Genomic DNA, 13,280 nt, shown 5'->3' with positions numbered 1-13,280 from the left:
AGTCAGCGAGCGTGACCATCCGATCCCGTTAGTCGCCTTTTAACGACAAGCAGTCACCTTTTACGGCAAGCATGGGTTGCTGAAGACCTATTCTACCCCGGAGTCTTCATGGGCAATAGGTTTCTGGTGCACCCAAGGGACACAACTCTGCACAGCAAATTGTGGTGTCTGTCCTTGCCCCTTGATTCTTGAATGTGATTGTTTTTCATGTTCAGTTCACCAGTTCAAAGCACAAAAGCAGGAAAGCCAGACAAGAGGCTGACACAAACAACTGATGAAGGCATCATTCTTGGGCACCGTTTAATGTAAACTTTTGAATTGCAATAAACTGCCTAGATGGGACATTTGTTCTTGGAGATTCTAAAGGTGGGTGAAATGGGGTTTGACATCGTGTTCAAGCGCAACCTGCATCAGTGGTATGACAGTTTTATTGTGAAAGCGATCCGTGAAGATCCGGGGTAGAATTGGTCTTCAGCAACCCATGCTTGCCGTAACAGGCGACTGTGCTTGTTGGAAGAGGCAACTAACGGGATCAGTTGGTCAGGCTCGATGACTTGGTTGATGCATGTCATCAATCCCAATTGTGTGGATCGATGTTCATGATATTAATCACTGGATTGTCTGGTCTCGAGTCGATTATTTAGACTGCTGTCATATAGCTGGAATATTGCTGAGTGCGGTGTTAAACAACAAACTAAAAACCGAATATTGTGAAAGCCCACTGAGATAGCATGCCAACTGTAATAACCGTGCCAACTTTGAGATCTAACAAAATGGTAAAAGACCACACAAAAAACAGTAAATGTTTATTTTGTTTGTTATGAATATTCATTGTCTATTATAAATATACTCATATAATATAATTGTCATGTATGTATTTATCAATATAGCTTTAACAAGTTACACTCTCAGCTCTCCTCCCTTATTCCTAAACTACACAACATAATTTTATGCCTCAGTGATGGTAAAGTTTATATTGATAAGATTTACAGCATCACTTTATAACTTAAGCTTTCAATATTCACTGAAACAAATAAGAATAACGACAAACATAACCATGATAACACATTCATTACATGAACATCGGAAAACTAGTGAACAATCAATTAATGAACGCTGGCATATTTTCTGCTAGGATGTGTTAAACATTTTCATGACTTCAATAAACAGTGTTTGACAAATGTCCACATAAGGCTTAAAAAATAAAAGTTTTGGTTCTCAGGCAATGGCTTTTGAACAAATAGTGCAAGCGGGCGGTGTGTTTTTTGGGGGGGTTGTTCAAGCTAGTATGTAGAGGAATTTTATTTACAATAATTTCAGTGAAATCATGTTGTTCTTAAGTATTGTAGCATTTTACTGCTAGGGTCATGTGTTCGAGGAGCGGGATATTTGAAGATTTTTTTTTTTTTAAAAAAAATGGAAATATAAACGAAATGTGTTGCAGACTTTATAATGATGAGAACCAAGACTATTATTTTTTTTTAGCCTAATAGTTCCACAAACAAATGCTGAACTATTCAGAACAAAGTTACAAAATCTTGTTTCACGAGAAGAAACCGACTCTCAGTTTCCATCGAAGTTTCTGTTTGGCTGACGTCAGCTTCATTTCCTCTCTTCACATGTCTGAATGGCTGTGTTGAAGTCAAGCAGTAGATAGTGGACTCGGTAACAGATCCAACAGTATGATCAAATCTGGCCTTCCACTCACACGGAGAGCATGTGTCCATCACTGACTGCACGCTTGACGTTGGCACCCCAAACTCAAACACATGCTTCTCCTCAATGGCATTTGTCTCATAGTGTTTGAGCATCTGTCTGGCTGCTGAACCGAGCGATGAGTGAGGCAGACTGAGAAACAACTTCAACATGGACACCATCTCCAGCACGTTCTGCAGCTTTTCCAACTGCTCCAGATTCTCCTCCAGTGACTTGGACATTGACACCAAGTGGGCCAAGTGGGAAAGGGTGGTCATGTCCGAAGACAGAAACGCGTTGATGTAATCCCGTTTTAACTTCTCACCACCCATCTCAGCTAACAGTTTGATTGGAGTTATTCCCTTCAAAGGAGGAACCATCATGCGGCCCATGTAGGAGTCTCGGACCAGCTGTGCCATGGTGGTGTGGTTGTTGTTATGGACCATGGGTTGGACCCTCCCGCTACTGAGGCAGTTGAAGATGTACTGGAGGCTGCTGACAAGATCCGAGTAGGCCGAACAGCTAATCAGCACCTTCCACAGATGGTCTGTGAAATCCAAATCTTGGCGTTCCATAAAAACAAGGTTCTCTAGAGGTGACATCAAGTCAACCGAGTCATCTTCATTTTCTTCATGAACAACTCTGTCTCCCTGCTGTAGCTGCTCGATCAGTTTCTTCACACTCTCGATCAGCGGGACGTCACTCACTTCCCCAATCCAGTTTACGTCGCCAGTTGTCACAGATGAAACGAAACTCTTCAACAGAGTCAGCTCTTGATAGAAGGAATATGCCGGACTTCTCATGTCACCTGCAAAACGCAACAACCAAGCAGAATAAACCAACAGTCTCACAATGTTTACAATCAACCGCATACAATATCAATCGAGTTTGTTATTCATGCAAAACACTGCAATAAGCAATATTCTAGTTATAGAATGGTGGTCTGTTGGTAACCGTATTTATCAAGCGTAAATAACCAATTATTAATGATGACAATTGGAGTAAAAACTCTTGATGTTCTCATGTAAGTTAAATGCTGGTAAATTGAAGTCAACACAATTTAAACCATGTTTATACATTTCCATACCTAGGTGCTTAAAAGTGGTAACATTGGTACAATATATCAATGTTTACAAAGTGTTAACTGAGTTTTAACCATGTTTACTTACAGTGATGACAATGCTTCGTACAGTTTACCTTGTTTAGTGACAGTTTTTATCTCAGTAAGTTACTGACAGATATAGTCTACTGGTTACCAAAAGTTGAAAATGTTATAAGACACTTAAAACCAAAATTATTGACAGATATTGCCACGTTCACCAGCATTTATGACCAGGCTTACTGACATATAAAATAATGTTTAAATAGAGTTCTAACCATGTTTACTGACAGGGATACCATGTTTACTGACAACCAAGAAAAGTGGGCACCTGCAGTAACTGAAGCCTTGACGAACGCTGCTGCATGAGAAGGTGGTTTCTGTAGCAGTGACATTGATCTTGCCCACTCCAGGTCTACAGCCAGGGAGCCTTGGTAACCAGCCTTGTCATCCCTCATAGAGTCAATCACATTGTAGCGAGCATAGCAGCTAGTATCAGACAAGATGGAGGAGCCATCAAAACGAATTTCTCTTTTCAAATCTATATTCTTGTCAGATTGAGTCACTGACGATATTCTCAAACCAGGCCTTCCATCAACAAGTACAGGCTGGACTCCTCGAATAATTGTTGACTTGATGTCGGAACCATCACAAAGGACCCAGAAATCTGGTATGTGATCAATACTCTCATTTCCATTGTTGGTGCGATTGTTTGTGAAATAGGTTGAAAACATAGACAACAGGCCCCTTGCTTTCTGGTTGGAGATGCCAAAATCATGCCTCTCTTTCTCGCAAACCCGCTTCATATACTTCGGAGAACATACCGATGAAGGAGAATCAAAAGCAGACAGATCAGCATAGGCCTGAAGCTTCAATGGGGAGCCGTCAAGATCCAATGAAGTTTCCTTTCCGTTTGTGGAGCCACTACTCCCCTTCTTACTTTTCGGGGTGCTAGCTATACTGTGACTTTGAGATGATTTGTAACTATTCTGATTGACGGAAACATTTTGGGAAATATCAACACTTTTTGTGTTGTTTATATCACACAATCTTCCCTTGTAGGCAACAATTGACGATCTGTCGGAGGAAATGTCAAGAAAATATGTCATTGCGTGATCTAAAACGCTATTGCTGGACAGTTTACCCTTAGACCTGTACTCGAACACCATGCTACTGTCATATTCCTGGGAAGTCTTGTTTTGTAGTATATTCCTAAATGTGTCCACAAACTTAGATATCGCGCTTGGGTTCATTTTCTTGCTCCGATTGTGTCAGCAGTGTAGTACTCTACCCTGTTTGAAAAAGCCCGCAACTCTGAAGCTCCGGACAGGCACCGACACACGCGCTGCGGAGGAGTTTGTGTGTCTACGCGGTGTGCTTTTGGGTCTATTTATATTATATTAGCTAAAGACATTTTACCTAAAGTAAACTAAATAAATGACTGCAGTGACTGTCTGGAGACCTGCCAACAGGAGATCTTCGATATTTTGGTTTTCAAAATATATCACGTTCATATTTCAGAATAATGTTTGAATGGCAATTTTAGTATCCACCGGAAATTGGTAGTTTTAGCTTTGATGATTGGTCAACTTGGTCCAATAATAAGCTTCAATACAGCGCACTTTGGCGTAGACACAAACATGGCGGCTGATTTCAAGTGAGTTGTGATCATTTCATTAATAACGTAACACGTGGTAAATAAAACAGTCAAGTGGCTTGAATTTTAATCCAGGCGTTTTACTAAAGTGAATTACATGTCGTGTCTCTCTTACATTTTCCATGCAGCCATAGTGTCGATGAATCTTTTGAATGTTACGGCATCACTTAGTTTTTAGGAAACTCTTAGGACAAGACACATTATAATCGGTGTCGACTGCCATTGACATGCCGGAGATTGTGCACTTTCGTCTTCGACAACAAAAACTTGCCTTCACTAAGAGTGATGACCTGAAAACAGATAGGTTGCTTCCCTTTAAAAAAAGCTCTGTTAGACGCACTAACGGTAAACAGTGTGCAGGCTAAAACGTCACTGATTTCTCGGGCGAAAACGGCACCGCATTTTGGCGAAAACGGCTACTATGTGTCGGGCGAAAACGACAGCTCTGTTTTTAATAACGATAAGAACGATTTATGTAGTTGTATATATGGTTTATTTACATGGTATTAGATGTAGTTACATGTTATTGGATGTATTTGATGTATTTACATGGTATTTCCTGTTATTTGTGTTCGTAAGAGACGATGAGAGTTTAATTTCATTTATTTTACTTCAAAGCATGTTGTGTTTTCACAAGAAGTTGAGTTATGTATAGGCTAAGTTGGAATATAGTTGGAGTAGAGGCTTATTTGTAATGAAAACTTGTTTCAACATTTCACAATTATTGGTGTTTGCAAGTTACCATATAAGTTTAATGTCATTTATTTTACAAGGTAAAAAAAAATAAGGTGCCGTTTTCACAATGGCAATAGTAGCCGTTTTCGCTTGAGTCGAGGTGATGTTTTCGCCAATCAGTGCCGTTTTGCTGAGGTGCCGTTTTAGTTAAAACCCCGGTAAACAAACTGAAAGACGTTATCCGAGAATACTTATGGTCATGCAATTTTTGTTGTTGTTGATACTTACTACTTACATCTATCTTGTAAGTTGTGTTTTGTAACCCAATACGATTAGTGTTTTCTCAGATTCATCTCATGAACTTTGTTTACTATCAGCTGTAAACATGGTAAAGTGTCACTTTCACCAATTATTTACCTTTTGTAGGACAGCTCACCCAAGAGAATATTACAGACGATTTTTGGTAAGTTAAACTTAGTGATACTGTTTTCGTTTATTTTAAACTGTGAAATTATATCTATGTACTGCTCTGCTTTTGCCATCGGATTACGTCTGGTCGATCATTGTGTCCATAAGTAGTGACAGCGGCCAGAGAGCCAGCACATTTACCACTGGACTTCATCCACTGCTCTTTGAGCAAAATACTGAGGACTGGCAACATGGCATCATGTCAATGTTTTTTTTCTTTAGGAAAAAGATGTCCGACCTGATGGCAGGGAGCTGGGGGAATTCCGTGCGACAGTGCTGAATATAGGTAATCTCACATTGTTCCACATCTGTCACTTTGTGTGATCATTGGTCCACAACTTTATAGTTAATGGAAAAGCCTTGAAAGTCTGTGATGCATTAAAAATCAATGAAGTTGCCAGTTTAATTAAAATTCCAAATTCCTGGTCAGCATAAATTGTATGAACATTAATAGCATGATTAGTATGTTTGTTATAACTATGATAACAGTATCAGCACTAACATGAAAATGTGGTGACTATTCTACATTCTTCAGGCAGATATGATATAATAGTAATCACTGATGTTGACAAGTGGTAGGTCTGTGAAGGCAGGTTAGGTTCATCTGATCTACGGTAGTCATCTGTACCATTGCAGGATGCGTCACAACAGCTGAGGGCTCGTCCCTGGTCAGGCTAGGCAACACCACTGTCATGTGTGGAATAAAAGCTGTAAGTAATGACCCCAGAACATTGTCAGGTTAAAACAAAATTGGTTGTTATGTCCTCATGATCGCTATCTCACTGATTCTACTTTGGATGCTGTGAAGGAACTTTCATATCAACAAGTAAATGAATTTTGGAGTGATGTATTATTCTGTTTCGCTAAAGTATATTTTGATTTGCTTACGTTTATTCTGTATTGCTGAAGTTAAGTGCAGATTAGTTATGGGATGTCATACTACATGATTATTGACTTGGCTTGGTTTTCAGCTGTTGATTTTGTTAAAAGAAAGAAATATATGTGTTCTTCTGTTTCAGGAACTTGCTGCCCCCAAAACTGACACACCTAAACAAGGCTATATAGGTGCGTGCCACTGTTGGTCCGATTGTTTATTACACATGCATATATGAAAGTTACAACCTTCTTGACCAAAGGAATATTTTGTTCAATTTTGTTCTAACTAATATTTTAAAAGAAAATATAGAAAGGAGACCAAGTGACTTTGGGTTGACCCTATGAAAAAACAGTGTTTTGTAGAGGACATAAACATCAATTAATTTGGAGAAAAGATTAACGTTATGACATTGTAGCATTCTTAGTAAGAGGTTGCATCTTTTGTTGATGATTCATCCATCTGTTGTTTTTTTCAGTACCAAACGTCGAGTTGTCCCCCTTGTGCTCACCTCAGTTCCGACCAGGACCACCAGGTGAACAAGCTCAAGTGTTGAGTCAGCTTATGGCTGAAGTGGTTTCTAGGTAGGATAGTCGTATAGAGGATCCATATATTTATTATAAACCTTTTCGAGTGAATAAAGGAGACAAAAATGAAATGGTGGCTTGAGGTGCCACATCTTGCAGTACTATTCCCCTTAACTGTAGAGATATGCACCCCATAGGGATTCCAGGTTAGAATTGGTCCCGGTCATAAGAGGCGACTTACCGGTAATAGTCTGGCTTGGTGACCTGGTTGACTGAACGTCATCCAGTTATTTAAATAAAAAAAATTGCCAGGCTGCCATCAGCACCCACAGAGTTAGAAGCTGTAGACCCTGACTAATCTTGCGGGCTCTCATTTAAAAAAACCTGCAGCTTATAGTGACAACTAAATCAACATGTAAATTTACTGCAGGCCATTAGGACACATACAGGCCCGACACAATATCTATCTGCCAAGTTCCTACAGGCAGGCATTTCAAACACTGATGTCGATGGTGTGGATCGTTGCTCACAATATTAATCACTGGATTGTCTGGACCAAACTCAATTACTTACAGGCAGCCGTCACATACATGGAATATTGCTGAGTGTGGTGTTAAACAACAAACACACACGCTGATGTGATCTGCTAGCTGCGGAGTCAGGTACCAGATTTGTACCAAATATGATCCTTGGTCTGTCAACACAGTACTGACCCATGAAGATCCGTGGTAGAATAGGTCTACAGCAACCTATGCTTGTCGTAAAAGGCGACTAGGCTTGTGGTAGGAGGAGACTAACAGGATCGGGTGGTCAGCCTCGCTGACTTGGTTGAAGCATGTTATCGATCCCAATTGCGTGGATCCATGCTCATGATATCAATCACTAGATTGTCTGGTCCCGACTCGATTATTTACAGACCACTGTCATATAGCATATAGTTGGAATATTGCTGGGTGCGGCATTAAACAACAAACCAACAAGCACGGTGCTGGTGCATATCTTTCAGACTTACACTGAGGATGTCTGAGTGAATCCAAACCTTTGTGATTTGGAAGCGTAGTCATTTCATTTCCTAAGGATTTCATATTGATAAAGAGTCCTGTTTATAGTAAAGGCAGCAGTAGTGTCTCATTACCACTGTTCCATCACTAGATTGTCAATGTGTTGTTTCAGCTCGGACTGTATACAGTTAGAAGACTTGTGCATCGTTCCTCAAAAGGTAAGGGATGGAAGTTTGTCATTAAGTTGTTTGGATCACTAAGTGAAGTTGGTAAAAAAAGGACTAAATCGGATAGTAGAGAAGTGTAGCTAGCATGTGTATTCACTTCTGCCAGAAAAGCTTTGTTCTCTCTGTCATGTATGATAGGCGTGTGCAGTAGCCAGAAACATAACCATGTATTTGATTAGTCATTTAGGAAGTGAACTGATGAACAGTTACATTTGTTAATATTTTTGTGGAGGGTTCTTTTTATTGATAAATATACCAGTCAGGAAAATGAAAATATGTTTAGACTCTTTTTTTTTATTTATAATATGTATCTTGCCTTTGGTAGAGGTCGGTCATATGTATAAACCCAAATATTAATGTCATCTCAAGATTAGTACATGCAACTGATGACTGTATGTATTTTGTGTATTTAATTATGTTTCATTGAGCATTGTAAGACATCTATTGACTATGAAGAAGTGTGACTCATGAATCATGTTGTCTGTGTGTAGTTGGTGTGGGTGTTGCACTGTGACATGGTGTGCCTCAACTACGATGGGAACATCACCGATGCTTGTGTCCTGGCTCTCCTTGCAGCCTTCAGAAACAGTGAGTCAAGCATTATGTTGATAGTATTGACAGAGCAGCCAGTGTACACGCTGCAGTGCACAGCTTATCCTCAGGTGCCAGGGGTCCAACCCCCTCCTTTCAAATCTTAGTTGGCATGTTACTGTGTTACAGCTTCACAGGCAATCTAGTCGGGCGGTCGGGTAGCCTAGTGGTTAAAGCGTTCGCTCGTCACGCCGAAGATCTGGGTTCGATTCCCGACATGGGTACAATGTGTGAAGCCCATTTCTGGTGTCCCCTGCTGTGATATTGCTGGAATATTGCTAAAAGTGGCGTAAAACCATACTCACTCACAGGCAATCTAGTCATTGTGTGAGCATCCATCCTCCCTGCCACTCAGATCAACTCAATCTCATTAAAATCAGATCTTAGTTCTTGCTACCGCTAAACAAAGATCTGAGGACATCCCATTACAGGTCATGTCAGAACAACCTTTCGTGAACTTTGACCGACCAATGGAACGACTGACAAGAAGTCGACAATAGAATGCAGCTTTCTTGTGGTTTACGGCACTAGTTTCAAACTGGCGACTACACCTTGAACCATATTTAACAAATTCTAGATTAAAAATGTGAAAACTGAACAGAATGACATTCTGGAATGGCTAATTGATTCCCTAGATTGTATGGATTCAGTCGTAAAGCCTGTAACTTTTGTTTGGAATACCAATGTTACATGTTTCGAGTTTGCATGATTAGAAAACCCATTCTGACCCGTTATGGGATGTCCTCAGATCTTTGTTTAGCGTCGGCAAGTTCTAAGATCTGATTTTAACGGGATTGAGATCGACTGAGCCAGGCCACAACTGGTCAAAGTACTGCTCAATGACCCTCATCTGGCACCAATGGATACTGGGGACCTAGCCTGGGAATGGGTACAGCCTTCTCCAGTACTGACAGTTAGTAACTGGGCCCCATTCCACAAAGCAATCTTAGCACTACTTACTGTCATAAGTCAGTGTTAAAGAATGGGAGTTACAATCACCTTAGCGCTAAGATCGCTTTGTGGAACGGGGCCCTGGACTATAGCCATTGGATCACAAGCAGTAACCATGCTGCTCAATGGTATAGGTATTGTGTTGAATAGTCAAATGAGGCTTTTCCCATATTGTCCATTGTAAGGACCAGTTGATTAAATGAGTTGGTTTAATGATGGCATTTGTAGTCTGCCAATCTTGCATGTAGATTTCCTGCTTGTCGCCTATTGTTGGGTAATGTAAAACTTGGAAGGATTCCATAGTTCTGGTTTTAACAGCAACATATCATGAAATAAGACAGTCATAGTGAATGTAAAGCTTTTTAGTTTTTATTTGCCAACTTTAAAAAAATATTTAGACAATGATTTGTGGTGTTGTGTTGCAGCTCAACTGCCGGGTGTGCATGTCAGCGAGGAGACGGAGGAGGTGGAGACAGACTTGAGGAGTACTGACCCCCTGCAGCTCCGGAGTCTCCCGGTCTCAACCACCTTCAACTGCTTCGATGAGTGAGTGTCATCAGGAGTTTATGTAACATACCCCTGTACTGTCATACTCTTATTGATGTAACATCTCACCTACAGCTGTAACATATCACATATTGCTGTAACATCCCTAGTGCTGTAACATCTCAGCTACTGCTGTAACAACTCACCTATTGCTGTTACATCTCACCTATTGCTGTTACATCTCACCTATTGCTGTAACACCTCACATGTTGCTGTAACATCTCACCTATTGCTGTTACATCTCACCTATTGCTGTTACATCTCACCTATTGCTGTTACATCTCACCTATTGCTGTAACATCTCACCTATTGCTGTAACATCTCGCCTACTTTTGTGACACCCCCACCTATTGATGTTACATCTCACCTATTACTGTAACATCTCACCTCTTGATGTAACACCTCACCTCTTGCTTTAACATCTCACCTATTACTGTAACATCTCACCTCTTGATGTAACACCTCACCTCTTGCTGTAACATCTCACCTCTTGCTGTAACATCTCACCTGTTGCTGTAATATCTCACCTTGCTGTAACATCTCACCTATTACTGTAACATCTCACCTATTGATGTAACATCTCTCACCTATTGATGTAACACCTCACGTCTTGCTGTAATATCTCACCTATTACTGTAACATCTCACCTCTTGATGTAACACCTCACCTCTTGCTGTAACATTTCACCTATTACTGTAACATTACACCTCTTGATGTAACACCTCACCTCTTGCTGTAACATCTCACGTATTGCTGTAACATCTCACCTCTTGCTGTAACATCTCACCTACTGCTGTAACATCTCACCTATTACTGTAACATCTCACCTATTGATGTAACATCTCTCACCTATTGATGTAACACCTCACGTCTTGCTGTAATATCTCACCTATTACTGTAACATCTCACCTCTTGATGTAACACCTCACCTCTTGCTGTAACATTTCACCTATTACTGTAACATTACACCTCTTGATGTAACACCTCACCTCTTGCTGTAACATCTCACGTATTGCTGTAACATCTCACCTCTTGCTGTAACATCTCACCTACTGCTGTAACATCTCACCTATTACTGTAACATCTCACCTATTGATGTAACATCTCTCACCTATTGATGTAACACCTCACCTCTTGCTGTAATATCTCACCTATTACTGTAACATCTCACCTCTTGATGTAACACCTCACCTCTTGCTGTAACATTTCACCTATTACTGTAACATTACACCTCTTGATGTAACACCTCACCTCTTGCTGTAACATCTCACCTCTTGCTGTAACATCTCACCTCTTGCTGTAACATCTCACCTACTGCTGTAACATCTCACCTATTACTGTAACATCTCACCTATTGATGTAACATCTCTCACCTATTGATGTAACACCTCACCTCTTGCTGTAATATCTCACCTATTACTGTAACATCTCACCTCTTGATGTAACACCTCACCTCTTGCTGTAACATTTCACCTATTACTGTAACATTACACCTCTTGATGTAACACCTCACCTCTTGCTGTAACATCTCACGTATTGCTGTAACATCTCACCTCTTGCTGTAACATCTCACCTACTGCTGTAACATCTCACCTATTACTGTAACATCTCACCTACTGCTGTAACATCTCACCTATTGCTGTAACATCTCACCTGTTGCTGTAATATCTCACCTTGCTGTAATCATTGGTGCTCTTTCAGCCACATCCTGTTTGTAGACCCTACAGCGGATGAAGAGAGCTTAGCCACGGGAATGATCACCATAGTAACTGCTGCTGACAAGATGTGTATGCTGCATAAACCAGGTATGTCACACTGCATGTGACTGGGTATGTCACACTGGATGTGTGCAGCCAGCATATTTCTATATACATCAGCCTTTTGTGTGGTACCCTCATCTGCATTCCAGGGCAAAGTCAGTCCAAAGTATTCCATGCTTGTTATAAGAGCCATCTTGTGAGAATTGGTTTGTCAAAGCACTGGCTGGGATTGTTGTTGGTTTACCTGGCCCAAGTTTTACTATTTTTACTGCTTATAATGAAATATTGAATTCTGTGATGTGTTTAAATGTTGTGAATATTTGAAAGAAAATATCTTGATTTGTTATGGATTTACAACAATTCTCAGAACAGTTTTATATTATATTCCCTGAAAGAATAAATCTGATGACTTGTATTTGCCCTGAAAGTCTTGCACGTTCTGACTGTAGTGTTGGTATTTGCAGGCGGTAGTCCGCTCAGTGAGAGCCAGATCCAGCAGTGTATCAACAGAGCAAAGGCTCGCAGTCAACAAGTTCTCAAACTCATTGAAGACACCCTTGTTAGTGTGGATAGATGACATTAAACATTCATTGCTCTAAACGTCTTTGTGTTTATTTGATGTTCCAGATTGGCTTTGGAAATCTGCCTATCTGCTTACCTCACTGTAATAGGTGCTCAATGACAGTGTACACACATTATCACACTGACAGCATTCGTACATAACTTTGAAAACAAATCCATTTGTCAATTAAAACCTTTACCCTGGCACCTCCAACACCCAGAACTGGTACTCTTTTGAAGATTTGGGAATTTTTTCTTTGCTGTTTTTTTTATGACAAGTTGGACTTGTACTAAATATGAGGGTAGTGCTCGTTTCCGGAGTAAAACTTCAAATCCGTTGAATATTTCTGGATGAAACTTGCAATACAGATCAGTCTCGTGGAGAACTGGTGCATTTTGATGATTTGGGATTTTTATTTTTTTCATGTTTTCCAGTGCATGCCAGGCAGGGTAACAAGTACCATCTTTTGGTATAGCACTCTCCGTGTAGATGCTCTACCACTAGACCATGGAAGCGGTCTCCAATCAGAATAGAGAAATTTTCAAGTTCATGGTAGAATGCCTTTAAAATCCCTAATTACGCTATTGTTTATAAGTCTTGTACCCGAATTAATAGTGAGTGAGTTGGGTTTAACGCCGCTTTTAAAA

At 40.3% G+C, this 13,280-nt stretch overlaps 2 protein-coding genes across 2 annotated transcripts; one reads left to right on the top strand and one right to left on the bottom strand.

The window, feature by feature from the left end:
* Positions 1 to 875: 875 nt before the first annotated feature.
* LOC139476082 (protein zwilch homolog) lies at positions 876 to 4,094 on the bottom strand. The gene is made up of 2 exons (XM_071259332.1): positions 3,126 to 4,094; positions 876 to 2,503 (listed from the first exon to the last, which is right to left on the bottom strand). The coding sequence occupies exons 1-2, from the start codon at positions 4,045 to 4,047 to the stop codon at positions 1,518 to 1,520; spliced, it is 1,908 nt and encodes a 635-aa protein (XP_071115433.1). The 5' UTR covers positions 4,048 to 4,094; the 3' UTR covers positions 876 to 1,517.
* Positions 4,095 to 4,371: 277 nt separating this feature from the next.
* LOC139476083 (exosome complex component RRP43-like) lies at positions 4,372 to 12,659 on the top strand. Its single transcript, XM_071259333.1, has 11 exons — positions 4,372 to 4,451; positions 5,553 to 5,589; positions 5,817 to 5,880; positions 6,231 to 6,304; positions 6,614 to 6,659; positions 6,947 to 7,052; positions 8,169 to 8,214; positions 8,715 to 8,811; positions 10,191 to 10,311; positions 12,013 to 12,116; positions 12,536 to 12,659. The coding sequence occupies exons 1-11, from the start codon at positions 4,372 to 4,374 to the stop codon at positions 12,646 to 12,648; spliced, it is 888 nt and encodes a 295-aa protein (XP_071115434.1). The 3' UTR covers positions 12,649 to 12,659.
* The last annotated feature ends 621 nt before the right edge of the window (positions 12,660 to 13,280 follow it).

The sequence above is a fragment of the Haliotis cracherodii genome, unplaced genomic scaffold, assembly GCF_022045235.1.
Source record: "Haliotis cracherodii isolate W230 unplaced genomic scaffold, xgHalCrac1.p SCAF_3, whole genome shotgun sequence".
NCBI lineage: Eukaryota > Metazoa > Mollusca > Gastropoda > Lepetellida > Haliotidae > Haliotis > Haliotis cracherodii.
Note: the sequence above shows the minus strand (reverse complement) of the source record. Positions and strands in the feature narration are given on the sequence as shown.